The following is a 26,284-nucleotide window of genomic DNA, read 5'->3' as shown; positions in this document are numbered from 1 at the left end:
TTTGCTGCTTTTCTTTCTCTGCTGGTACTACTGTATGTAGAGAAGCTACCATGAAGGGGAAATTGAGAAGTGTATATATATAGTTTTCCTTTCTGCTTTAAATATCTTTGAGACCTCTCAAATATCTTTTTCCTTTTTCTTCTGTTCCACTACATTGAGAGAATTCATAGACCATAAGGCATATCCCTTTTGTTTTTTAAATCTTAACATAATGACAGTTTCAGCAGAATAAAACTAGAGTATCAAGCCTATATCCACAGACCATCACATCTATTATGTTTCTTTGACATAACTAAAAAGCCAACAAGTAATCTATCCAACCTCCAGAAACGTTTGTTGGGTTTGTGTATGTGTTTTTTCGTGGGTGTTTTGTTTTCTTGTTTCATTTTGAGATTTTGCATGTGATACTTCCCATCATGAAAGATGCTCCTTGTGGCTTCAGAGAATAATGTATGTGAAGAGCCCCCTGGAGGTCTTTGGTCCAAGGCTGTGCTCAAAGCAGGTCCAACTAGATCAGGTAGGCAAGGACCTCATGTCATTTCCAAAGGTGGAGGTGCCACCACCTCTCTGGACTCACTCTCAATGCTTGACTGTTGTGGTGAAAAAGTTTTCTCTACTTTTGGGTTTTCCCACGTTGTAACTGCCCATTACCTCTTGTCCTTCTACTGTGCACCTCCGAGAAGAGTCTGGCTCCGTCTTCTCTGTACCCTCTGACTACACAGCTGCAGACAGCAGTAAAACATTGCCATTCATCATCTTAATACTGAATAAACCCAATCTTACTTTCTTTTAGCTTGGCTGTCTGGGACATTTTTAAAAGAGATGAAGATGATCTAGAGGGCTTCTGACCTTTCAGCTGCTTTCTTGCTTTTTGAGGTGAAAGGAAATATTCACTGGAATAGTACCAATTGGTGAAAGACTGCAAGGCCTTTCTGCTTGTTCCAGATTACAAGTCTCAACAGCTTTCCTTTGCAGACACTGTATAACTTGTGTCAGAATTGCTGCATTTGTAAACAAGTCCATCTAAAGAAGAACTTGCTGACCTTCCAGACAGGTGGCTTGTATCCAGAATGGCTGAGTATTGCCACTGGATTCAGTCTGTACAGTTGGAAATAGGGCTCTGCACTAAAAGGGTGTTCATTCTAAGTTCAGACAGATTTTTAAAGACACTTTTTTTTTTTTATATATAGACTTGTATGGTTTTGCCTGTATATTCATGTGTCTTTCTGAAGTAAAAGGGGGATGATGAACATCCAAGCATCTTCCTTCATTATCTTCTCCTGACAGATAAAGCATGCTTATTTATTTGTTAGGGAACTGGACCACTGCTGAAGTGACTCCCGTTGCCAGTGGATGCATCACTATTCGTATGAGCTTAAGAAGACCCAAGTAATTAGAGGTGCATTGTCCTGGGAGCCCGTTTTCATCGTAAGCACTGGAAGCCGGAGTCACAGTTTCACAGTACAAAGCAGCAGCAATGCCGACTTCAGGAAAACTTTTCTCCTCTGCTCTGCCTGAGCCCGGTTATTCCCTCTCCTGCGTTTTGGCACAGCAGTCCCTGCAGCTGTGCTCAGCACCAAAGCAAAGGATTGGTTCTGGCTTAAAACCTTTAAAACAAACAAAAAAAAAGTCAGTAGTTCTAGTTTTGAGGTTTTCTCTGCAGGAGCTGGGGAAGGAGGGGAGTGCAAGGGTGGTATCTGCTTGCTGGCTTGAAGTTGGGTCAGTTCCCTGATTCAGAGCTCAGCCCCGCAGATGGCTGGGCTGGAATAACAAGGGCAGATGCTGGACTGTAAGGGGAGTGGACTGGGGCAAAGACCTGAGGTTTAGAGGCGGGAAGGTCAAGCTGGTGGTTTTACCAGCTTCTTTGTAATTATTGCATTTTTAGAAATAACCAGTTCAGGCATCTGCCTACTTAGAGCTTCTTGCTCGTTTTGTTGTTAATTATATTTGCTTAAAGTTTCAAATACAAGTTTGTTTGCAAACAAGCTGTGGGAGTTCTCGTATTTGCTCATGGTATGTTTTTCAGCTCAGAGCACTGTGCTTTTTTTTTTTTTTTATCCTACATCTTTTTTTGAGCACCTGACCTTAAATAATACTGTTTTAAGAAAACAAAAACAAAACCCCAAGGCCAATCTTGTTAAATTTTGTAATTGAATCTATTGTGGGCCAGTTCTTCATAATTCTTACATTGAGGTACAACACTGCTGTGGAAAAGGCCTGCTGTAGCATAAATTCTTTCCTAAATAAGCATTTCTGTGCTTATGTCCATTTTCCTTCATTGCTTAACATTCAAGAAACTGGTGTTGCTTCCTAGGGGGTCCTGGGTGTGCTTCAGACTGGCTTGCAGCGTGCTTTGTTCTTGTTGCAAAAGCATAGTAATTGGCTAATCTTACCATGGTACTCCTATATTCTAACGCCCTGGCTTTTTTACTGTTTAATATGCTTAGTAATGTCAACTTAACTTTGAACCTATTACATTTTTTTTAACCTTTTTTCACCTCACTGTGGTGTTAGTATATGCTCAGTATCCATGATACTTTCTCGTAGTCCTGGTATCTCTCATCTGTTCCCTGCCTTTGAGGATTGGTCTTAACTGTTCTCAGAGTTTTTAATTTAAAAGAAAACAAAAAAGTGTTATACGTCTGGCTATGTATCTGTCAATTCTTAGGAATTTATTCTGAGTGGTCTTTTACTCGTACATTTTCTTGCTTGGGATGCTGAAAGGATATTCAGGTATTGAAAAGATTATTTGGCTTATTTCAAAATAAAACCTATTTAACTGAAGAAATAGCTGTTTCCTATAGGACCCTCACTCTTGCATCTATAATTTAAGAGTACAGGTATCAAAGATAGAGATGACTGGCTTAAGTGCTTATCTTGAAACATGGATAACAAGACTGTTGTAGGTTTTTTTCCCTCAGTTGTCTGACAGAAAAACATCTGAACATAGTTCTGTAGATAAACTAGGCTTTTTAGTCCTATCTGTAGATTTGGTTAGTCAATTTGGATGGCTGAACTAAATTGCAGTATCATCGGTCTCTTTCCTTCCCAGGTTTGAGAATGCATCGGATAAATGTTCCTGATAGCAGAGACGGCTGTCGCTTCCATTTCTGAGGTGGTCTGGTATCCTGTGATATGTAGCAAAACATGATTAGGATGTCACAGGGGATTTTCACCTTTCCAGCCCTTTCCCGACCCCCATTTGCCTTTTCTCCTCCATCGATGCTGTTTCCAGCTCACGGTGAAAGTGAGCAGCTGCCCTTTCAGCTTTCTGCAGGTGGCTTTAAACGTGAAATTCAAAATTGAGTGAGGTCTATAGAATTAGTCCTGAATATTGTTTCTTTTCTTATCCCTGTAGGTTTAAATTTCTGCCATTATGTATTTTAGAGAATAAACAGTACTGGCCTCATCTGACGTCTTTGGTTTTGTAAAGCTTTGTAGGAATGACTCTTTGAAGAAAGAACAATTCTGCAATTAGTAGGATTTTGCTCGGTGTTAGAGGTTGAAAATCTTGCTGGCAAGGAAACTGGGTCTGTGCCAGAACATACTTTTTAAATATCTGTATTCTGATCCTGTTTCCAAAGGCAATACTAAGAAAGCCCAACCCCTTTACTTGGCTGCTGGGAAGAAAAAACGCGTGCTGGAAGGGATCCATCTTATCAGCTTGTGCCATTTTCCTTTGAAGAGGAGCTCTTTGTCCTTTGCCTTTCTGAGAGCCTTCTGCCTCCCTCCTACGAGTGATATTTCTTGCCTATTGTGTGTCCCTCTTTGAGCTGCCTTGTTAGTGCAGGGCTAAGGCGGCCTTTACGCAGGGGTGAAGCTGCCATCGACAGCCCCCTCCTCCCTCTGGTGCATCAGCGGGCTTCCTGCTCCTGCTGCTCCCCGGCCCCCCTTGTTCAGCTTTCAGAGCCTCTGCAGGGCCTGATCATCCACAGAAACGGGTCATCCTTGCCTAATTGTGCATTGGCCATCATCACAGCCATAGGAACCATGTCCCTGGTTCTCCTTAGTCAACCGTGATTCTCACCGGTGATCTTACGTGTGATCACCAGATAGAGCCGTGTGGATTCGTGGCTTCCCCGTGTTTACGTTTGCGGCACATATAAGCACGGCCAGCCATTAATAGCTTCTCAGAAACAGTCGGACATAAAATGGCATCATGGGACTGGAATTTTATTAGTTATCATTGTTCTTGCAGTGCTTTGGAAAATGCATTTAATTTGAGATAACAAACGAGAGGGTGGTACGGGAGCCTTTCCAGTGCCGGCTCTGCTGCTGACTCCTGGCTGTGCCTCTGCCGTGTGCTGGGCATGTTGGGCTTTATAGATCCGTTAACGTGAACTCCTCTTGGATGGACCAAGCTGCTGGCTGCCACTCTGCTCTGCCTACTGCTGTCACTTTCTGATTTTGAGGAGCACGAACCTGTGAGCCGTTATGTCAGGAATAATCATAACCCTCATTTTTCCAATGCTTTTTCCTGGTGAGCAGCCACTTTTTTCTGCAGTTTTGGAGAACAGAAACAAGACGGAGGGATTGGCTAGGTGGCTTGCACTTGCAGGAGGTGTTTTTTCCTGCTCTGTAGGACAAATGCAGAATGTGTCGTCTGTACGTGCTTATTTTCAGCCATACAGTAGCGATCCTTGCCATGTTTTAAAAACTTGTGTCTTGAGTTGCTATATATTACAGTATTGATGTCTTTCAAAGAAAGCTGATCAAAGTAGAGCAAAGGGAAAACACAAGCTTGGAGCATTTGAGTTTACTGACCTGATTACCTTGTCTCCAGCACTTAAAATGAAGCTATTCACATGACAAACTTCCATCTCACTGAGACTGAGGACCGTTTTTGATATCATGCTAAATTTGTAGTGTCTGCTACTTTCAGCCCTTACTGCGTAAATCATGACATCATCTATACCTAGGCCTTAATTAAACCTCCAGGTAAGTTGAGGTTTATTGCTATTTACACATTCTGACGAGAATAACCTCACTTTTGTTTCAGTGTCACTGTTTCCCACGGATTTCTGATGAGGGAATAAATGGATCAGCTCGTGTCCTTTCGTGTCTCTTATTTGCCATACAATTTTTTTCATTGTTTCCAAGGCAACCCTTCTACCCACCCCCCCCCAACAGGCAAGGTCTCAATACAATGTAAGTTATTGTCTGCAGCAATTATTAGGCTATTATTAAAGCACCATTGAAATATGTCGGTATCCCATAGGAATTTTAAACAAGTGGGAGCAGAGACAATAGCGAAGCATCAGAGGATTGTGAATGCGTCGTGCAGCTGGTAGCTTGGGGAGGATGCCTGTAGCCCTCCTAACAACGTCTCATTAAAACTATGAGCAGTCTTCCCAAACTGACAGAAGTCAGGACATGCCAATGTGGAATAACACTGAAAGGTAGAAGAGGGGAAACTGCTGTATCAGTGCTCTTCAGCTGCGTGCTGCTCCTCATGTGGCTGCCGTGCATGCAGAACATCTCTGCATGAGTTAAGTACAGCCCATGGGGACGTGTTGTAGCGTTGAGAATATTGTTTTGATGGAAAGGGTAGTAAAATATCCCATCCCACGTGGATGGGCGAATGTCTTTGTTAGAAAGTCTTCCGCACTTGCAATCCCTCTTTGCATGTCCTGAGTTTAAAAGAGTATTATCCATCGTCAGTGACAGGATGTGCGAGAGCTGTGCAGCGAGCAGGTAAAATAAGAGAGGAAAGTGACCCTTGAAATGATATATTTATTTATAGATTATGACGTAGTGCCTCTTTTCGAAAAGAAAGCTCTTTTTCCCATTTCCAAACTGTGGGTATTCTGGAGATCTAGGAGCATGGCTTGCCTTGCAGTCTCATCTGCACAGGTTTCCTGCGGGTACCACTGGGGTTGTAGTCCTGAAGCTGCCACTGCTCCTGCAGCCCTAGCAGTCCAGCCTTTTCCATACTATGCCATATCCTGGGACTGGATTTTCTGTCGCTCTTGTCCTGTTGAGGCAGTCCTTCTGTTGAACAGTAGCAAAAATGACAGGGTTTTATAGCACTGTATTCATTTCATCCAGGCGTTTCCTCCCAGGAACTTGCAGTGTTGTCATGGGTCAAAGATGTCACCAGACTGATTTGGCATTTAATTTCTGAAAGTTGCCAGAAGAGAACTGCAGCTCACTGAGAACATCTTTGTTTTGGGCTGCACAAATGTTAAGAGCAATTGTGAGTGCAGATGGAGAATCCAGTAATGATTCTGCATATGAAAAAAAAAAAAAAAAAAAAAAAAAGCAGGAGAGTTTGAAAGAACCTTATTTCTTGCTGTTGGAAAGTAAGACTGTTTCTGGTTCTTTAGAAGCTAAATTTGCTGGAAAGATTACTTTAGACTCATGTAAAGGTCCACCTCCATGATTTCCCCTTCCCACCTCTTGGTGGGTGGACCTCCATCCTAGACTTCCCGCAGAAGTAAAGAGATTTGCCTCATTCCTCAGCACTGTAATGTGTCACGATAAATATTTGGGGATGTGGTTGTGCGTCAGTTATTTGGTGTTTCTCTTAGACTAGAGCACAGTATCACGAGGCCCTAATGCTTAGCCCGATTTATAACACGTTTCATTGTTCTCATCTCTGAGCAGTGAGGGACTCCCAGCTCGCGGAGCCCAGAGTGCATCTGAATCTCTCTGCTGCCAGCACCTGGCAACTGACTCGGGTACAGCCTGAGGGGGGACTGGGTCAGATCTGCAGTTCCTGAGTTGTTTCAGTGCTTTCCTCTGCTCCGCTTGCTGTTTTCCTGACCTCTGGTGAAATAAGCGATGTGAATTTTGTGAGCTCTGTGGTTACCAGCAAAGAAAACAGATGCAAATGCTTCCACTACGGCTGCTCGGAGCTTTTCTGTACGTCGGTGGAGCTGGAGGCAGCTCACCGCTGTCTCCTTAATGAACACTGCGGCAATGGAGAAGTTTCATTGAGACTTTGTTAAAGACTTGTTAAAGCAAGTCAGACTTCATAGCTGATGGCCCTGGATTATCTATCAGCGTATTAAGAGCAGCCCTAAGGAGAAAGGCTCGGGGGTGTTGTCGACAAGAAGCTCAACGTGACCTGGCCCTGAGAGCCACCCGTACCCTGGGCTGTGTCCCCTGCAGCGTGGCCGGCAGGGCGAGGGGGGCGGGGGGGGATTCTCCCCCTCTGCTCCGCTCCGGTGAGACCCCCCTGCAGCGCTGCCTTCAGCTCTGGGGCCACCAACGCGAGAAGGGCACGGACCTGTCGGAGCGGGTCTGGGGGAGGCCACGAAGATGCTCAGGGGGCTGGAGCCCCCCTGCTATGGAGATGGGCTGGGAGAGCTGGGGTTGCTCGGCCTGGGGAAGGGAAGGCTCCGGGGAGACCTTCCAGCAGCACCAGTGCCTGGCGGGGCCGGCGAGGCAGCTGGGGACGGGCTTTGACACGGGCATGGAGTGATGGGATGTGGGGAATGGTTTCAAACTGAAAGAGGGGAGATGAAGATTAGATACTAGTAAATTCTTTACTGGGAGGGTGACCAGACAATGGAAAGGGTTGCCCAGAGCTGCTGTGGGTGCCCCATCCCTGGCAGTGCTCAAGGCCAGGCTGGATGGGGCTTGGATCAGCCTGGTCTGGTGGGAGGTGTCCCTGCCCAGGGCAGGGGGTGGAACTAGGGCATCTCTGAGCTCCCTTCCAACCCAAACCCTTCTGTGATATGTCTTTTGACAGTGTTACAATTTCAGGCTCTGAAAATGATGTAACTATTTTACTGTAATTAAATAATTATGATTTTCAAAGAGGAATCTAGGGCAGTAGGCTATGGTTCGTAAGGAACACTTGTTTTGGCAAACATTTTGCCACTCAAAATAAAAAGCAATTATTTAAAATTATAAAATCTCTTTTTTGTAGCGTTACAAACCTTTTTTCAGTACTGGCAGCATTCCTAAATGTGTATAGCTTGTTTGAATGCACCATCACCTCTATGGAACTTCATTTAATTCTTGTCAGATTTGCCTACTTGAAACCTTATGTTGTGAATATTTTAAATACATGCACATGGGCTGTTGCTGTTAAGTCTTAGCTGCTAGTTGTTGTAGAGGTGGCATGTATTTATACTACATCTGCAGGGAAGGAGTTTATTTTCCATCTTTCAGTGCTAATGGAGCTGCTCATGAGGAGAGATACGTAGTTTGCGGGTATCCAAAGAACAATTCAGAGATAATTTCTTAAGTACTATGAAACAACACGCTATAATAATGCATGCTAGGTCATGCGCGAGTGAGTCTTTGGGTTTGCTTTTGCATTTTGAAATTAAAATGATAAAATTCTTTACAGTTAGCTGCAAAGATACTTTCTCGTAAAATGTCACTCGCTATAAATTTTTTAGATTTGCTCTTCTACAGCAAACACAAAAGCAAATACATCCATTAGTTCAGCAGCAGCTGCTCAGATTGGTCTTTTCAAGCTTGTTCTTAAAAAGCAAGATTGATTTAATGATCACTGACTTTTTGTATAAAGGCAGCCTGTGTGTAGTTGTATTTTGTGCCTTGTGGGTGTTCTCCTGTCCCTCAAAACAATCCAGTGTAATTGATACTGTCAGCGGAGCTGCGTGCTCCATGGCTGCAGCGCCAGGGCTGCTCAAGCGCTGCCAACAGAGTCGGCTTCTGGTTAGGCGCGGCTCTTCCCAAAGTAAGGGAAGGTGCCCATGCAGCCCCTGAAAAGGGAAGGCTTTTTTTAAAAAAAAAAAAAAATTATTAATGTTCCGTTTAAGTGTGTCTGCATTTTATTGTGTACCTGTTGTCTTTGCTGCCTTGGACACCTTGTGTTCGTGTGTTCTCTTGTAGTCATGCGATACAAAGCCTATAGCTTTGGTTTATGACTGTTGAATATATGAGCACCACGTGGACCTTTCAGATGATGGGGTTATTGTAGCAAATGCTCAGCTTGGTCCTGGCTACAAATTCAAAACGTTATTTAAACCCCTTGTCTGTATGAACATTTGTGTTGTGGTTCATCCCAGAGAGTTTTTTCAGACTTGCTTCTGCAGTGTCCGGTGTTAAGCGTGTGTGACACCCTGTAAGCGTGTGAGTGTCAGGTAAGCTCCAAAGTTGGACTCTTTCTCCAGAATGAGCTGTGTGCACTGAGTCTATCCATCACAGAAGATGTGCTATCACTGCCTCTGGCGCAGGCGATTTCCTTTGTGTCAGCAGTTCCCCTTGTAATAGTCTCAAAATTTGTGGTGGCTTCTTTCTGCATCACAGAGGTTAAGGCAGACGCATCAACAGGTATTCGGGTAAATTTGCATCCAAGACCCAGCACACTCGTTTGGTCTTAATTGCAGTTCTCCTTTATTCAACTGAATCCAAGATTACAACAATTGTGAAAGTTACCACCCCTGGAGAGCAAATATGACAAAGCTTTTGTTGCAGCAGCTACAAAATCATATATAGTTTTCGATGTAGAGTTGTTGGCAACCTTCTGGCAACCCCATCTTGTATTTCTGCAGAATTCTGACTGTTTTGTCATCTGCATGCTACCTGCCATGTGGCACATTTCATGTACTTGTTTGGCAAAAGAAGGAAAATACATCCATGCTCTGCTTTAAAAATAGTGTCGCCGTCTGTAAGACCACTTGTGTCATGTTGTGGGATTGCCGTGATAAGGCTGTCTCTTCAGGCAGATTGATAGCTACAGAATTGCAGTTTCAGGGTGTGTGTGCAAATCAAGTGATAAAACAGCAGAGAAACCTGAAAATTAATGCATATGTTATATGTGAGTTTGCAAGGGGCTTTAATCTTTTGGATTACTTTTTGGTTAAAAGTTACCATTATTTCAGGGGTATGGCGAGAAGCTTCATGAAAAGCTGACTCCAAGGGGTCAAAAGAGGTGGCTGAGACCCAGCAGTCCTTGGGCACGTGTAGCAGGAGGAGACCGTCTAATTCAGGGTGATGGAGGCCAAACCAGAAGCAAATATCTCTTGTCAGTGGTAGGAACAAGTGCAGCATCAGCAGCTTCCCTTTGTATTGCCACAGAGTGCAGGCATACAAGTGGTATTACCATCGTGTGTACGTTTTTCCGTATATTCAAAACCATGGGGTTTTAGCTTTGGCAAATTTTAAGGCTTTTCAGACTAAGAAATTTCTTTGAGGTTAGTTGTGTTATCTCCAGGAAGCTCTGCGTGCATGGATATGGACATTTTGCTTGTCTCTGGCTTAAATTTTCACTTCATTCATTCCATGCTGTCCCTTCTAACCCATCCCTCTTTTCTTTCATGACTGTAATGAATTAATGATTTTATGTAAATCTGGTGTTTGATGGACTTAGGTGGTGTGCCTTGGGACTTGTTTAAGCTATCACATAGGAAATGCATCATCTGCTTCATGTTTTCTGCAATTGCAGTCAGTTTTATTTTTCCTTTATTCCTTCTCCCTATTTTCTAATTTTTTTAATCAGATCTTTAAGCATGTTTAAACCATTTTCCTGGGTTTAAGTGTTTAATTCCTTTTTCCATCCTATATTTGTGCCCCACTGCCCTTATTTTCCACCTTAAATGGGAAGGAAACAAGTAACCATCCCTGCATTACATACCTGATTGCTATTCAGTTCCCAAGGGAGAGGCACTGAGAGCTAAATGCAGGGGTTGGAGATGTAGGCTCTCTGGTTAGATTCACTGAATGTCACTAATTAGAGCAGAGTAGCCACTTACATATTTATTCATGTTTCAGAACAGTAGGTGAATCAATTGAGTGAATGAACTGGGGCAGCTTCAATGCTTCTTGTGTGTGAATATATTTAAAAGAAACCCCAAACCTACTGAAGCTGGTTCTTTGTGGCTTGCTGGTATAGACCACCATGGCTGTAGCAAAACTTCATTTCCATGTGACTTTAGGGTGATGCTTTTTCCACTCCTCCTGTTTTCTGCTGTTGAAGAGGAGCTGATTCCAGCCTCCAAAATATTTGTTAGGAAAAAAAATAAGTCTGGTGAGAGGAAAATAATGTTACGTTTAGGGCCGTCCTCAAGCTATTTGTAGTTAATGGATTAGTTTGCCTAAAGCTTAAATGAAAATCCTTGCAGGAAATAAAACCAGGACAACTTGTCCTGATGCATTGCTGACAGATACAACAGCACAGAATAATCTTGCAATACACGATGGATTTTTTTTATATTTTTTTAATGGAGCAGATTGATTTCCCCATAAACACCTTGAAGTGTTGCCTTTCACCAAAATTCTGTCTGAATTTAGCTCCTAATTGATAATAGCTCATTTACGTTTTCAGAGCAGGATGGTGACAGCCTCCTGGTCTCCCCTTGCTGGGAGATTTGCATTCCATCTGCTCTGGCTGTTGATTAGCAGCATGCCAGCTACATGAGCAGTGTTTCTGGACGCTATGGTCATCTGTTGCGTTAAATTTTTCCTGTGAGGACACAACCACAAAGCTAAAAGCATGGTTAGGGGTGCAAGAATAGCAATTCAGGTTTTGATGTTAGAAAGGGAGTGCTTCATGGGCAGTTTGGCTTGAACGTGCATCGTACCTGGAGCACAGCAAAAGCTTTCAAACACCTGGTGGACGAAGCTCTGTCTTCCTCCCTGCTTGCTGCTGCTGCTGGTTTGAGTGCTTGCCTCTCTGTTCTAGTTGCATCACCTGTACTTTAAATAAGGAGCAGTCTTTAATTTAACAGGTTTTGCACAGCAAGGTTTCAAGTCAACCATAGCTTCGAAGTGGGCAGTATCTTGTTAACTGCTGCTTGGCAAAGTTGCTGTCTGCAGCAGGGGCAGAAAAGGGACTGGCAGGGGCTTTTTGCAGCAAAATATGCTTAATTTTATTTACCCTTAAAAGAGAGAAAGTGCCAGTGTGTAACGTGATGTAAGCATGTTTAGAAGTCTGCAAATGTAAAGGTAGGATGGAGAAGGAAATAGGTCCCTTGTACCCAAAATGTGTAACTCCCCCTTCTCCCCAGCATCTTTAAACGTGAGTCCAGCTTTTAATCTAGAACAGCAACACACTAAAATGTTCAGTTTTAATTGGTTTTTGTTGTGTGGGATACTACAGGATAAAGCTGAGGTTGGTCATCCTCATCTTGAGCTTCTGTGCTGTAACTTAGCTACTTGAGCTGGGTTGTAACCTCTGCTGCAGATGGTGGCAGCGGACGGTGTGCCGCTTTGTAGGTAAATTAGGTTTCTTTGGGAAGATGTCCATAGATGATTTATTCAGGTTTATTGAGAATATTGTCCATTTGCACAGCTGATACTGCAACTGGGACTTAGAATTCAGGCTTTTTGCCACTGTCACGAATAGGGGTAAAGGTAGAATTAATTGTGGTGGCTTCTGTAACTCACTCATTCTTTGAAATGTAAATAAGAGGTGACTTAGGAAGTTGGGCCATTCGGTTGTTTTACCCTCTGCATGCTTAGAATTTGTGTTTGGATGCAAAACCTTTCTGTTGGCAGTTACTTCTGCAGTTTGTGTATTCCCTTCCCACCAGGTTTTGTTCTGTAAGCAATAGAAATGACTGAATGGTTCCTTTTGCCTTTTTATTTACCAAGTGCCAGCATCGCTGCACATTGAGCCTGGGGGAAATGTCGGGGGTGGGGGGGGTGGAAATCACATGCTTCTAAATCTTTCTTCTCATTTGGGGTGTAAAAATCCTTTTCAAAAGGATTCCAGTCCCAGTCTGGCAGGGATGCTCCAAGAGGAGATACCCAGCCCTTGCAGTTTCTGGCTAGGGACTTGCGCCGTGCAAAAAGAAAGAGATTAGCTTGGAAGACAAACAAACAAGTGCAGTCCTGGTCTCCGTTGCATTTGAATCTTAAACTAAAATTACCCCTCGAACACAGTAGCTCTGTTGGAGAGTTCAAGGGGGCATAGCTTTTCAAATCAATCCCTTAGAAAGACCATCTTCTCTCCCCTTGAAGGAAGGACATTTGAACTATAGCTTATTCCTTCCATGTCCTTACATCATAGCAAAGCTCTATCTGAGGAATGCTACTTTTACTTGAATTGGATTTAAACAAGCCCTTTAAGCACAGGATGGAGAAGAAGGGAAGGGAAGGGATGCTGCTTGAAAGTGTGTTTTAAAGAAAACAACTCCAAACTTGTGGAGACCTGCACTGGAGAACTTCTGCTTATCTTGAATTTACCGCAGTGTCTCCAGGCGTGCTTCCATACATACTTTTTAATGAGTAGTAGGGTGGGGCTCAGCTGGGTGGCTGTGCTCATGTGCGAGTGAGGAGGGATATAACCTTGGCTAGGCTTTGTAATGTTGCGAGCATCTTACAACATCTGTCGCTGTAATAATGTAAGAATTAAAGCAGAAGAATTACTGCCTTGAGTAGATAAGCAGCTACCTTAATGTTCATTTACTGGTGTTTGAACTAGACTTGTATCATTTAGAAAATAAAACGGTGTTTTAAATTAGCAAAACATTTAGGAAGACACTGATGTAAACACTGATGAGAGTTAAAAAGCTGTTCTGTTTCCTGAACATGGCCTGACTGTAAATGTCCCCTGGTAAATGGTAAAATCTTGCACAGAGCCACTCTCGAGCCCGATGTCATTTCTCTCAGATACCTTGGAAACATGTTTTCCTTCATCTGGTAATTGCTTGCTTATTATCTTCTCGCTAATTATTTGCTTTTACTAGCTGGTAAAATAAAAAAGGAGAAATGAATTTGAGAAGTGTTGATTCCCTGGGGGGAAATTAAGCCATCGATAGCACGTTTAAAGTAGGCTTGTCTTTGTGCTGTGCGTTCGCTGTCCTCCTATGGGGAACCTGTAGTTGGTTCTGCATCATTTGTTTTGTCTTTCTGGTTGCTCTTAATATTAATTGAAGTCTTTCCCAAGACACACTTCTGTTAATCTTCCTTTTGTCACTTCTCTCCTCCCCCAGCCCCCGATATCCCCAACAAAAATTCTCTCCTGTGTTTGAAAAGAGGTTGCAAAGTACCATTGTTTGTTTGGTTTGGGTTTTTTAAATCTTGATGGTCTATTATTCACCTGGTTTTTTACCACTAATATCAGTGTTTCTATTTCTCTGCCTAACTTCTGAATTTTGTACGTGCTGTAATTGTTATAAGGATGCAAATAGTTTCCTGGAGTGATGGGTATGGGTCTCTTATCAGCTCCAATTATGCAAAATATTTTCAGTTAGCTCTAATTCCCTGTTCTGCCTCCCCCCAGCCAAACACAACCAAGCAGGGTCTCTCCTGGGACAGCGGTGTGCTGTGCAGGGGCGGCTTTCCCCTTCTCCATCGTGCCCTCTCCCAGCAGCGCCGGGATCAGAAAGCATGCTCTGCTGCTTCCCTGTATTTTTAAAAAGTTGTAACGCTCTTAAATTACACCATTTCCCTAAAGATTTGCAGCACCGCTGCTGGCAGCTTAAAGGAGGCCATATTAGCTCCATCTTGAGATTCTCACAGTTTTGTCAGCAGCGATGGAAACCAGCGACTCACCTGGCCTGCAGAGCCTTTTGCTGAGCTTCGTCCCTTCCTGTGCGAAGCCGTAGCAGGTAGCAAAGCGCGTTGTCCACCGCTGGTGGCAAAGCGGGATGCTTCGTTGGGCGGCTGAATGTGGAGTGGCCTTGTCTGTGGTGCTGCGTGAGGCAGAGAACGGTTGCTGGTAACAGAGCAACACGTTCCTGTGGCCTTTGAGGTGGTTCTGGCTCTGAGGTTACCACCTCAGTGTGCAGCGGCGGAGGGGTTTGCTGACCAGGAGTAGTTGTGTTATGGTGGCTTTACTGACAGCACTCGAAGCCACGCGGATGCTGTTTGCTTAGGTAACACAGAGCAGGAGGTATGTGCCTCCTGGAGAAGGAGAATGGAGAAGATTCCCCCGTTCCAGACAGCGCTGGCTGTGGTTTCCCGGTGTGCGTACCTGCAGCAGGATGAAATACCTCTGGGTTTAAATAGCTTGGTTCCTCAAAAGAAATATTTTGAGACCCGCTACACACTACCTCTGTAGTTGGAGCTTGCTTTTCTCCCTGTTCTGCCTTACACTGACCTTGCTGCTTGTTTTAGGCCTTATCTTGGCCCCTCATTCATAGCCGGGCTGTTGTTTCCACAGCAGAGTCCAGCAGGGAACCGGGAAGGGCCAGGAATACGCTCCTGCAGCACGTGGCTGTTTGGTTGCCCAGTTGTACCAGAGCAGCAGAGATTGCTGGGGACAAGGACTGGCTCTCAAAGAAGCGCTTGAGTCCCAAGTGAGGTTTTGTAGGAACAAATTGATGCCTCTACTCGTTACTTAGGATGTGTTACCTATCAGTCCAGAAGAATTGATGTGGGTCCAGTTTCTGCAGCTCTCTCTAATCGCTCCCATCAGCGGGGAGCGGGCTGTCGGGCTGCTGGGCTTGCTGTCACAGCGTGCACACAGGAGCCTGAGCAGGGCATGGGTTTAATGCTGAAAGGGGGTAATTTCCTAAAGCTCCTCGAGCGTGTACCCTGCTGGTGACCACCCGTGAGTCCTGCTGAGGAGCAGAGCTGCTTAGGTGGTGCGAGACTCAGTTTGGGTGAGCGTGGTAAGGGTGCACCGGCTGGTGGTGCAGCGCAGGTGATCAGCTTGTCAGGCTGCATTTGCAGTGATGGCTTTATCACTGTGAACATGTCAATAGTTTCTGGGCCTCTTATTTCAGCATAAATTAGCACTTTTCTCGTAGGACTTGCTGATGCACAACCTGATTGTTGCCAGCAAGTTAAAAAGAAAAATAATATACACACACACTGTAGAAACTGATATTTGGTGGAGGTGGGAGAAAGAAAGTGGGGGAGAAAGCACTGAAAGAACAAGACTTAAATTACATTTCAAGATGATTCTGCCCTGCATTTATCTTGTTCTTCAGCTGAGCGGGTGACAGGTTAAGACTGTCGTGGCATGCATGTATGAACCTTATTCAACCTTTTCAGTTCTTTTCTGGGAAGAAGGTTTTCTTTCTACTTTGTATGTCACTGTCATATTGAATGTTGCCAGCACCGTGGGGGCTGTGGGCAGAGGAAAATGTCTGCAAGGGAACGTATGGACCTGGTGTGTAGCCAGTCACGTGCAGAGCACCTTTGGTACACGTACGACCTGTGAGGATGTATGGAACCAGCCAGTTTGCATTCAAGGTAGGGAAGGCTTTTCCCCACGAATGCATCATTCCAGAGTTTGGGAAGAAGGGAAGCCTAGAGGCACGCGTGCTGCTGGAGCATTGGCAGGAGGCTAGGCGCTGCGCAGAAAAAGACCAAAGCTTGGACGCGTTCAATCTGTTTAACTAATAATCGAGACATTTACTGTGTTCATTTCAAGGGTATGGGCATGTGATTTCAACTCAAGTGAGTTGTGTTGGCTTTACCGACGTCTCCTTGTCAGCTGAGCTGCGGGGTAATGCTTTTAGTCATCTCTTATCACAAGATATATGTGAGTTGCAGGGGGGCGATTTGATATTCCAGTTAAATCAGTCTAACAGGTAGCTGCTGCCAGAGGGGTAATCTCCTCCTCGCTGCCTCCTTCCTACCTGCAAGGAGCTGTTGCAGAGGACTAAACCACAAGCAACTAGTTTATTGATCAATTAGGGTTTTAATGCTTTTTAGTTGTAACATCAAGTAGTTCTCTAAATACCGGATTAACTTTCTGAACTGGTTCACTGTGGGCTTGAATGGGCAGCGGTACCAGAGCAAGGGAAGGGGCATCGTCTGTGTGTCTGAGCAAGACATAAAGGGCAGCCAGAACTGCAGCTGGATGTCCCCGTCACTCCATCTTCATGTGATTTTCGTGGGGAGGAAAAAACTTGATCTAATAACACAGGATTTTCAAAGTGCACTTTATCACTTTTCCTTTAACTGGCTGTAATTGCTCAGTTTTGTTTTAATTCCTGTCTTGTGTTTTTGGTTATGTCAGATGTTCTGAAGGGGTTTGTGCAGTTTTAATGAGAAGGTAGTTGTTATTGCTTAGTATTATGTTTAGTAAAAATTTCTCATTCTGGAAGTAAAACTATTAAAACTGGAAGCTAAATAAAAGGAGCATAAACAGTCATTTTATTATGAAGCTTTGTCTCCTGACAGAAGTCTTTTTTTCTTGATTAAAATATTCACAAGATCAAATTTATGTCTGTCTTGATAAATATGAATGCACTTAAAAAAAATTGGAAAGTTTCCTGTTATTTCTCTTTCTGTGCTGTGAAGTACAACCTTCATTCAGGAGGTGAGGCAGGGAGAGAGTATTTGTAGGGTTTAGGGTGGAGGATCTCTTCTGTATTTGATGCTGAAGTGTTTAATTTTCCTTTCATTGCCTCTTGCTGCTGTTTCAGTCCCCATGGTAACTTTTTCCATCACTGCTTGGGGGGCTGGCCCAAAGACCCAATCTGTATAACCGGAATGATCTTCCCCTCCCTTTCCTGGAGCCTACATACATATTTGTTTAAATGTCCCTTGGCTAAAAGGTCGGGAGCTCTAGCACTTGTACTGATAGTCAGCTGAGGATTTGCTGAATGCATTGAGTTTAGCCGGGCTGAAGGGAATGTGGGGTAGGTGAATATACGGGAGAACTTCCATTTGAACTCCGAGCACCTGGCTTTAAATCAACAGTTCTGGTCTTGGTTTTCCATGCCGTTGTGTGCTTTTGTGACTCTTTCTTTTTGCATTTGCCTCCTTGGGTTAAGGACCAAGTTGGGCATCTTTGGGAAGTATCCTTATTTCCATCCATCTGAATTAGCAGAAGAAAGGTTTTTCGGATTGTTTTGTACCTGCATACAACACAGCTGTGATTATCTACGTGAGATCCATTCAATAGATCTTAAAAGCATGAACAGATACTGCTAACTTTTTTATTTGGTGGCCCCGTCATTGAGGTAGGAGGGGGAAACCATCATCTCTGATGCAACGTTGCTAATGAAGGCCTCCCTTGGCAGAAGGAATGGATGGCAATGCTGAACTCTGTCTCATGTAGCATCTGTCTGAGGTGTACGGGCTAGTTCAGACTGCTTCGTCTGTAAGGGGCTGGAGTATCTCTGTATTACTTAACCTCAGATGTGTAAACTGTGATACAGGTTTTTTTGTGCAACCATAATTGCTGCTGTCTTTCTTGTTGAAAGCCAGGACCCAAGGCAGTAGATCAGCATCTTGAGGAACATGCAGGTGCATTGTGTAATCAGGGGTTGTCCCAGTATGATCCTGGTAATTCCACAAAGCTGCAGCATCTCCGTTTACATCGCTGGTTACTTGTCTAAACTGAGCATACATGACCATTATGTCTGGACAGGTTCTAGTATGCACTGACTGAGTAACTCAACCCTGGTATTATCCATTCTTTGTCTTGGAGCCTGGTAATGGTCAAGGTGACATTTCATCTGGAGTCTTAGCTCTTGTTGACCATCTTTTCTTCACCCTTAAGTGGGTGGTGGCATTTCTGGTCTAGTTTATTGGGAAACTTTTGCAAAAAAACATATAGTGGATCTTTACTTTCCTTCATAAATAAGAATTTAAAGGTTGTTCTTAACCAGGGAAGGCAGGTATTGAGGGTGCTGTCACTGTATGATGTCTCCTGGCATCCAGGTCTGTCATGCTGTATTAACAATATTTTTCTGGTAGGCTTTGAAATATTATTAGGCATCTTTTCTGCCTTTTTTTTTTTCTTCTGTCACAAGTGTCTGCCTAGCTGTCCTTCGAATCTGAGGTATCGCATAGCCTAGGTTTTGTGATTCTGCTGGGAATATTGATTTTGCTAATGGTACAGAAACGAAGCATCACGAAAGCGTTGAAGCACAGTGGTCATGTATAAGGACAGAGGACAAAATGGAGGTATAAGCCCAAAGCTGAGACAGCACTGGCAGTTTAAAAATTGAGACAACAATGGTCAATTGTAACAGAACTGGGGGCAGCTGGCATGTCAGCTTACAGAGCCGTGGGGTCGTGTATGCTCCAAAGCTGTGCAACCTAGCTGGGGGGTTTTGTACCCCTCTTGCATCCCCTCACCCCAGCTACTTGGAAAATAGTTACTGAGGTCCTTTTCCAGGTGTTCAGGGTTCGAACCACGCTTATACATATCTGCTGAAGGGTTAGGATCGTTTTCCTCTGAAAGAAGATAATTTGAAAAAGGTCGGCTCAGGAGCATCATTGCACAGATGGCTTTGCAGAGCCATTGTCACAGTGATGTGCACATAGCCTCACTCATACCAGGAGAATCTAGTGACAGCACCGCCACGCTCTCGCACTGGTGACTTCCCTGTAATAGCTGACAAAGATTAGTACCACCTTCTTGCTTTGCAAAATGACTTCTTATGGGTGCTAGATACTTGTTTAAAGAAGGGAACCTGTCGAACAGCTGTGCAGCTGCCCTGCAGGCTACAAAACCTGACACTTTGAGCTACAAAGCTCATAGCCAGCCAGCTGGGCAACAGCTGTCTTCTCACATCTGGCTACTGCATTGCCTGTTTGTTCTGCACTTGAAGTTCATACCAGGACACTGTCGTTGCTTTAGCATCTATGTTTACAGAGTCACAAATATAAATAATTTATAGTAGGTACTTGGTTGGATATCTAGCTTGTAAGCAGATTGTGGATGCTGCTTTTTCTTTCCAGCTAAATAAACCATCCACAAAAATCTGGCTGGTTTCCTTTTAAGATTTCGGTGATACAATTTAAAAATAAGGAAGCCAAATTTTTACCAACCTGAAAATTGTAATTTCGAAAAGGATTTTGAAATAGAGTCCATTGATTCTGGGTTAATCGGTAAAAACAACAAAATGGGCAACCAAAACCTGAGAGAACTTGTGTTGGTGACCTACAGCACTTCTTGCCGCCTCCTTCCCCTACCCACACATAAACACTGCATGTGCGGGCAATACCAACCTCATTTGCTACCTGAGTGGTCATTTTTTATTACTAGATTTATGGAAATAATTTAATAACCAAATCTAATTTGGGCTAAAGCATTCATTAAGTGGAGAGCTGACTAGCTAGCTCATCTATGATGGTTTAGAAAAGTAAGTATGGCCAGCTATGAGTTTCCTTAGTGTTTTTTGTTTTAATATTAACTACTGCATGAAGCTTCTTTCTTGCTGATTTCGTAGTATTTTAATTCGAGGACCACTTTTTGGTTGGTGGAATAAGTTCCAAGAGAGATGCACACCATGACGTGTGTACGTACAATTTGCAGCCCAGAAGTTAAGGTGGAGTAACATGAATGCAAATGTTCCTTATCTGCAAGCAGAGCTGGCTTCCTTCCTCTTCCTATAGCAGGAATATGTCCTAGGAAGAAATTACTTTAAGCATTTAGAAGTTTTCTCACACAGAATTTTATTTGCAACAAGATTGGACATGAAAATGCATGGTGAATAATTGATTTATTGGAAGCTTTCAGTGAGTGATCCCATTTGCAGCTGACCCAAGCGTAGCTTTCTGCTGTGAAGAAAGGAGATAGATGGCGGAATAACCATTCCTTTGGAAAAATACTCCAGTAAATGTGAGGATGGTGCATTAGAGGTGTAAAGGTAACCTTCATCCTTGAATTTATGAATTACACAGTTTGATTTTTTTTTTTCTTTAGATTTTTTTCACTGCAAAAGTTTGAGAAACTAAAATCTTGGTGCTGTAGAACTGTCGAGGGTATTAGAAGATTGTGATGGTGGAGTAGACCCACAGAGCTGATGCGGGGGGGGAGGTGGTTGGGGAAGGTGCGTGTTTTCATTATAGTGACCCACTTTTTTAGAATTTTGAGAGTGGTAATTAAAGTGGCCTTTTTTCTTGTTTTCCCTAATGTGCCACTGAGCCTAGAAGTATAAGCAGTTAGTGTCTTCATAGACCTGGAAACAAGAAAACTGTCTTTTAAATCTTTTTAATTTTTGAGAGCACAGTTCTGTTGTAGACCTATTTGAGCCCTGTGTACAGGGCTTTTAGTTAGCAAGAGGCCAAGGGCCGGGTGTGGAAAATGTTAAACATTTAGTGTATTCCACAAATGGTGCTGATATTAAAGTTGTGATCACCTGTTCATATGATTTGATATGTTTAATGCCAGTGTTGTTTGACCTTTTTTTTTCCCCACTGAATAGAGGGCAGACTCCTTCTAATAAAAGAAATTGCCTCTCTAGATGAAGTGTTGAAATAACCTTACTCAGATAAAACTGTTTTGTGGCAAACAGAAGGTGATTCAGAGAACTGCATCTGTGCTGATCTCATAACAAAGCTGATTAATCTTATTTAATCAAATGCCCCTTAAAATTCAGCATGATAAAGACTAAAGGATTATTTATTTATTTTTTAATGATTACTTTTAAAGGGCACTGCTCTAACAAAGAAAACTTCTACTGTGTGTTTTCTTGCATGGAAGTAAGCAGAGCTGCCTGGGATGCTGATCATTTGTTTGTATCCTCCAGCTGCAGAAAATGAGAAATTAAGTTAACAGTTGACAGATGCACTGAGAAATGAGTGCTTGGGACAGTGCAGGAATGTAACTCGCATGTTAATTTTCCAACTTCGGGTTCTGTTTTAGGTTGTGCCAGTGTCTGAGCTCTCTGCAAACTGGACAGTGTGGCAACAGGGCTACTGGTTTACCTGGTGGCTTTGCAAGGAGAAGCAAGAGCCTTTCAGGCTTACTGTGTTTTTTACTGAGAGCAGGCAACAGCGTAGGAAGATGAGGTCGGGAAGCTGTGGTATTGATCAGACTGTCTTCTTGGCAACCTTGTTTGGGGCAGCTTCCTGGCGTTTGGGGTGAATGGAGTATTAGGGCTATAGAAAAAGGACAAAAGGAAGGTTACTGCTGGCCCTTTTTGGCAGCAATAGCTGGATGCCTTTTCAAAACAGCTCCTGTTGTCATGGAGCTTCTGAATCCAAAGCCAGGTTCTGGCACCCTCTTTTTTTCTCATGGCAAAAAAACATTGTCCTGTCCTAGCCTTGGGCGGGGGGGGCAGGGATAAATAAGTAAAGGCAGTAGCCTTGGCAGCACTTGTCTATTATTGCAGCTAAATGACTGAGCTGCGGTGGGAATGGGACCAACGGGAAACCTTTTATTTACAGAGAATCCTGATTTGCAAAGCTGGCGTCCACTGTGGTCAGCAAAATACCTTTTCTAAGAAGGTGTTTGACATTTGGAGAAGGATTTTGAATAGTTTATATAGAACTTGCTTTCCTCTGAGTCAGCAGTGTTTGGAGGTTGAAATAGAGACCTGAATTCCTAATTTCAAGGTTTTTGAAAGGTCCTCCAGTAGCTGGTTGGTTGGTGTTTTAAAACCTGTTCTCCTCATCTAACCTTCAGATACCGTCAAACTGTTTAACACACTTATTTATCATTTTCTGAAATGGTTAGTAATATACAAACCAAGATATTTATTAATTTATTCGACATTATGTTAGTTTAACATTACATGGCTTTGCTGAGCTTTTTGCTATCTTAAAAGGCGATATTTTGATTGCACAGAAATATTCGGGCTTGACTATAGACAAAATATGTACTCTACTTCCTGATGAGATTTTTTTAAAAAATTCTTGTATAGTTCCAGTGACTGATGTTTAAAAACTTTCTCCGTTTTAATTATGTTCTGTGAACTTACTGAAACCTGGAAACAAGTGATGGCAGAAGTGGTTCACTCTTTCCGAAGCAGGAAAGCAGTGAGCCTGTGTGCCTGTATTTCTACATGACTTTTTTTAAAGGGAGGAAAGGGTGATTACCTCATGTCATCTATAGAAAATGTCTATAGGTAAGCTTTTCTGTTAGAGATGTGTAAGTTCTTTGGGCTGAAGCATTTGACCTTCAGGTTCATCTTTAGGAGTCAGCTCTGTTTTGATCCTGCCTGCTTACTGTTATTTGAAAAGTTTCAGGCAAGTAGTGAATAAAATCTCTGCATATTAAGATCATAGCACAGCAATTCCTGTTGCTTCACCCCCCTGTTTGTGTTTTGTCTGCCCGCGTTGTTTTTGGGGGCTGTTGGGTGAAGGATTAGAGCTCTCTGAGGCAAGTTCGGATTGGCTTTACTGGTAGGGCCCCAGGGTGGGATGTTGCAACTGCTGTGACTGATGTTAGAGGTTACCAGCCCCCAAGCAGGGTTATTTTCTGTCCTCCTGGTGCTTTAGGCTGCCTGCAAAGAGGGATCTGTGTGGAGGCACAAAGGCGAGCAGGAGCGCTTGCGGCACGCAAGTGTGCGGTTCTGCAAAGTCCGCGTCGGGCCGGTGACGCCGGGCAAGGGTGTAATGACACCACAGGGCTGCTGCGGCTTTGCTTCAGCAAAGAGATGGAGCCCTGTCATTTCAGGGTTTGTGTGCACAAGGGAGGGAGCCCTCATCCTTGGGAGTAGCCGTGGATCTGCAAGTATAATCATCAGATAATAAAGGGACCCTGGGAGCCAAACCTTGGGAGTTTGGAACAGCCTGTGGAGCCCTTGTGAATTCGTTTCTACAAGCCCTTGGGTGGTGGAGTTGTAAACAGCAGTCATCTGGGCAGGGCTGGGTTTGGGTTGGGTTTTTTTCCTGTTTTACTCTTTAAAGCATTGTCAAACTGCAAAAGGAGACAGGCTTCTTCCAACTGTACCCTGCGGTCTGCATTCTGCTATCTGCTCTTTCTGTACGAACTTTTAAAAACCTTACTGAAGTGGGGGGGGGGGGTTATGATGTTTAGTGCCACAAACATAAAAATCAGAAAATTCTAAATATTACAAGTTAATAATTAAATATTCTCTTGATTAAAACTACTATGAAGCTTTTAACCTAGAAATTAGTGCTGAAAGAAAAAGATTTCTTGGTTATGACAGTGTAGTGTTTTATGCGCTAATGAGTGAAACTCTTGTGTAGTTGCTCGTCTTTTCAATTGAATAACATGTATTTCAAAGTCTATTTCTTGACATTATCAAGACCATAATAAAATCTTATTTTTTCCTCTTTGTAATAATGCTAACCTTCCTCAGTCTGTAAGACTGCGTAGTCTGCTTCATTTCAGCATTAGGAACATGTGCGACAGGTTTTTGACAGTGCTAAAATTTGTAATTATAGCATGTCTTCCTTAATTTTTTGCTCATTACATTAATTTCTTAATTATTAGAAAATTAATTCTGTCTTTGAAATTCTGCAGTTATGGAGATGCTGCACTGTGTTTTTTTTATAACAACAAAGTGACCGCATTGCTGCTTTCATTTCAAATTTTGGCTTTAATTACGGAATTGTAGATAGCTCTTCCAAAAGAGTTAAAACAGTCCCAGAGCAGCAGGAGGGAAGAAGTGTGGATCTGATCACCATCACCATAATTCAGGCCTCTTCCATTAATCTTTCCTTAGGAGAGAAAGCTTTTATTTTCCAGGAGGGAAGAAGGTAGCTTCCAGGCAGTTTCCAGTATCCTCATCAGGCAGATTTTGGTTTGCTGTGATATTAGATTTGTATTTAAAGGATTGTAGTGATGAGAAGGTGGGAGTGGTGGCTGAAGCCAGTGAGTCCTCCTGGAGGGTCAAATAAAGCCTTAATTTAAAAACTTGGCACTTTCCTTCTAAATACAATTGTTTGCTAAGCTGGGATGAATACTTTTCATGGCCACCTTTGTTCTTCAAGAGCAAGCCCAGTGCCTGTGGTATGCTCACACTGGTACAGGGGTCCCAGCACGCTGCAGTGGTGGGAGCACTGGAGAAGCTCTGGGAGAAGTGACTGACCAGTGGAAAGGGCAGGGCATGAACACGCGGCACTGATGGTACTTGGCTTTCTGCTATGGCAAAGCCAGGGAAGTAGAAGCAAACCCCCACCACAAACCCCAGTGTTGGTGAAAGAGGTTTGCTCTCACTCCAGTTTGTATTGGAGAGCTTGCCAGTGCCCAAGACTGCAGAGCAGAACAACATCTGGGTGGATAAGCTTAAGAATTTAGCCCTAACGTTGAGTGACAGTAGCACGTTGAGGGGTGGTTATGCTGCTACTTGATCTGCTTTTGTTTGGGTTGGAAGATCTCTCCCTGCTTGGGCTGACTGCGTGGTTGCAGAAGCAATGCAGGAGGGAGGAGGAGGAGGAGGAGGAGGAGGGACCACCCTGTGCTGGGTTGATGTGGCAGCAGAGAGGTGGCTTCAGGGTGCTGGAGGCAGCAGAGCAGGCAGGTAGGGATGACACATGGTCTTCACTTTCCACTGGTGTCCGACTTTAGGGTAGGTGGCCCTGTGGTGGTAGGTGAGATGCTGTTTAAAATAAAGTTCCTAAGATCCTGTAGGTATAAAGAACAGTCTTGATCCAGAGTGGCCCTACAGGTGCAGTCACGCAAACTGGGTTAGGTAGCAGAAATGAAGCGTGGAAGACCTGCAGCAGCGCTTGAAGGATCAAAAAAGATGATGGAAACTTTGGTCAAGGTGCTGTTAACTGCCAATATGAGTTTTTCCCTCTTTCTCTTGGTGCAGTTCCTTCTACAGGCAAATATATGTTCCCTCAGAGCCCTTTGGACATGATTGTGCTTCTTTCCCTGGGTGACAGAGGAGGTGGATTTGCTCTGAAGAAATATTTCCATGACAGCCACTTAGAAAATTGTTCCTACATTCTTGTATCACAACTTCTTTTTTTTTTTCTTAATAGACACAGATGAGGACACAGTAAAAAGATGCTTTGCCACGTTTGAAGAGAAGTTCTTCCAAACCTGTGAGAAAGAACTTGCCAAAATCAACATTTTCTATTCAGGTAAGGTGCTTATTTGTGTATAGTTGTGGAAAATACAGCAACATGAAACGAGTCTGAAGCTCCCAACCTTTCAGAATAACCACAGTGGTCACGCAGGTCTACCATCAGGTAATTATAGGGCAGGTTTATATGGGAAACTGCTCTGGTTTAATGACAGATGTGGAGCTAAACCGTGGTATTTGAATGGAGAGAGAATGAAGGGCAGGTGATTTCATTGCTTTGCAATAGCATCCTGCTGAACTTTATGAAGATGCTCTTAAACTGAGCTGGTAGCTTACATACAGGGCTCAGTTCCTCAGTTTCTGCATGGTGACAGACTCCTGTGCGTGTTTTTAGGCATGCTGAGCTTGCTAGCTGATGTTCCCTGAGACTGTGCCAGGTTAGTGATTGTGGACTTGCCTATGTATGGTAACTTGACCATCTTGATGTATCCAGCAAGTTTGTAAACACTTAACTCTTCCTTATATCCTTGCAACTTTCTGGAGTAGATCAACCAGTAGGAATTTGTCATTGGCTCTGTATAAAGTCCTGGTTAGTAAATTGAGTAAAAATGTAATGGTGGTAAGAGTAGGGATTCCTAGGGGTCATATGTCAAAGTGCTATTTGTTGTTCTTTTCCCTGAGAAAGTTTGCTTTCCCATCCTTGTGTTTTGAAAATAAACTTTAGAATGGGATAATTGGAAATTCACCCTGTAATATTGCTACAAAAAGCTTAGCAATAGCGT

The 26,284-nt window shown here is 43.4% G+C and overlaps 1 protein-coding gene across 3 annotated transcripts in view; it reads left to right on the top strand.

Annotated features, from left to right (window-relative positions):
• Nucleotides 1-26,284, top strand: part of XPR1 (xenotropic and polytropic retrovirus receptor 1) — a 109,502-nt gene that overhangs the window by 47,918 nt on the left and 35,300 nt on the right. For all 3 annotated transcript variants that reach the window (XM_080407380.1, XM_080407381.1, XM_080407382.1), the window contains one exon: nt 25,459-25,560. In XM_080407380.1, coding sequence (XP_080263506.1) covers nt 25,459-25,560 — 102 coding nt within the window. The remainder of the gene's footprint in view (nt 1-25,458; nt 25,561-26,284) is intronic.

The sequence above is a fragment of the Falco punctatus genome, assembly GCF_963210335.1.
Source record: "Falco punctatus genome assembly, chromosome: 11".
NCBI classification, from domain to species: domain Eukaryota; kingdom Metazoa; phylum Chordata; class Aves; order Falconiformes; family Falconidae; genus Falco; species Falco punctatus.
Note: the sequence above shows the minus strand (reverse complement) of the source record. Positions and strands in the feature narration are given on the sequence as shown.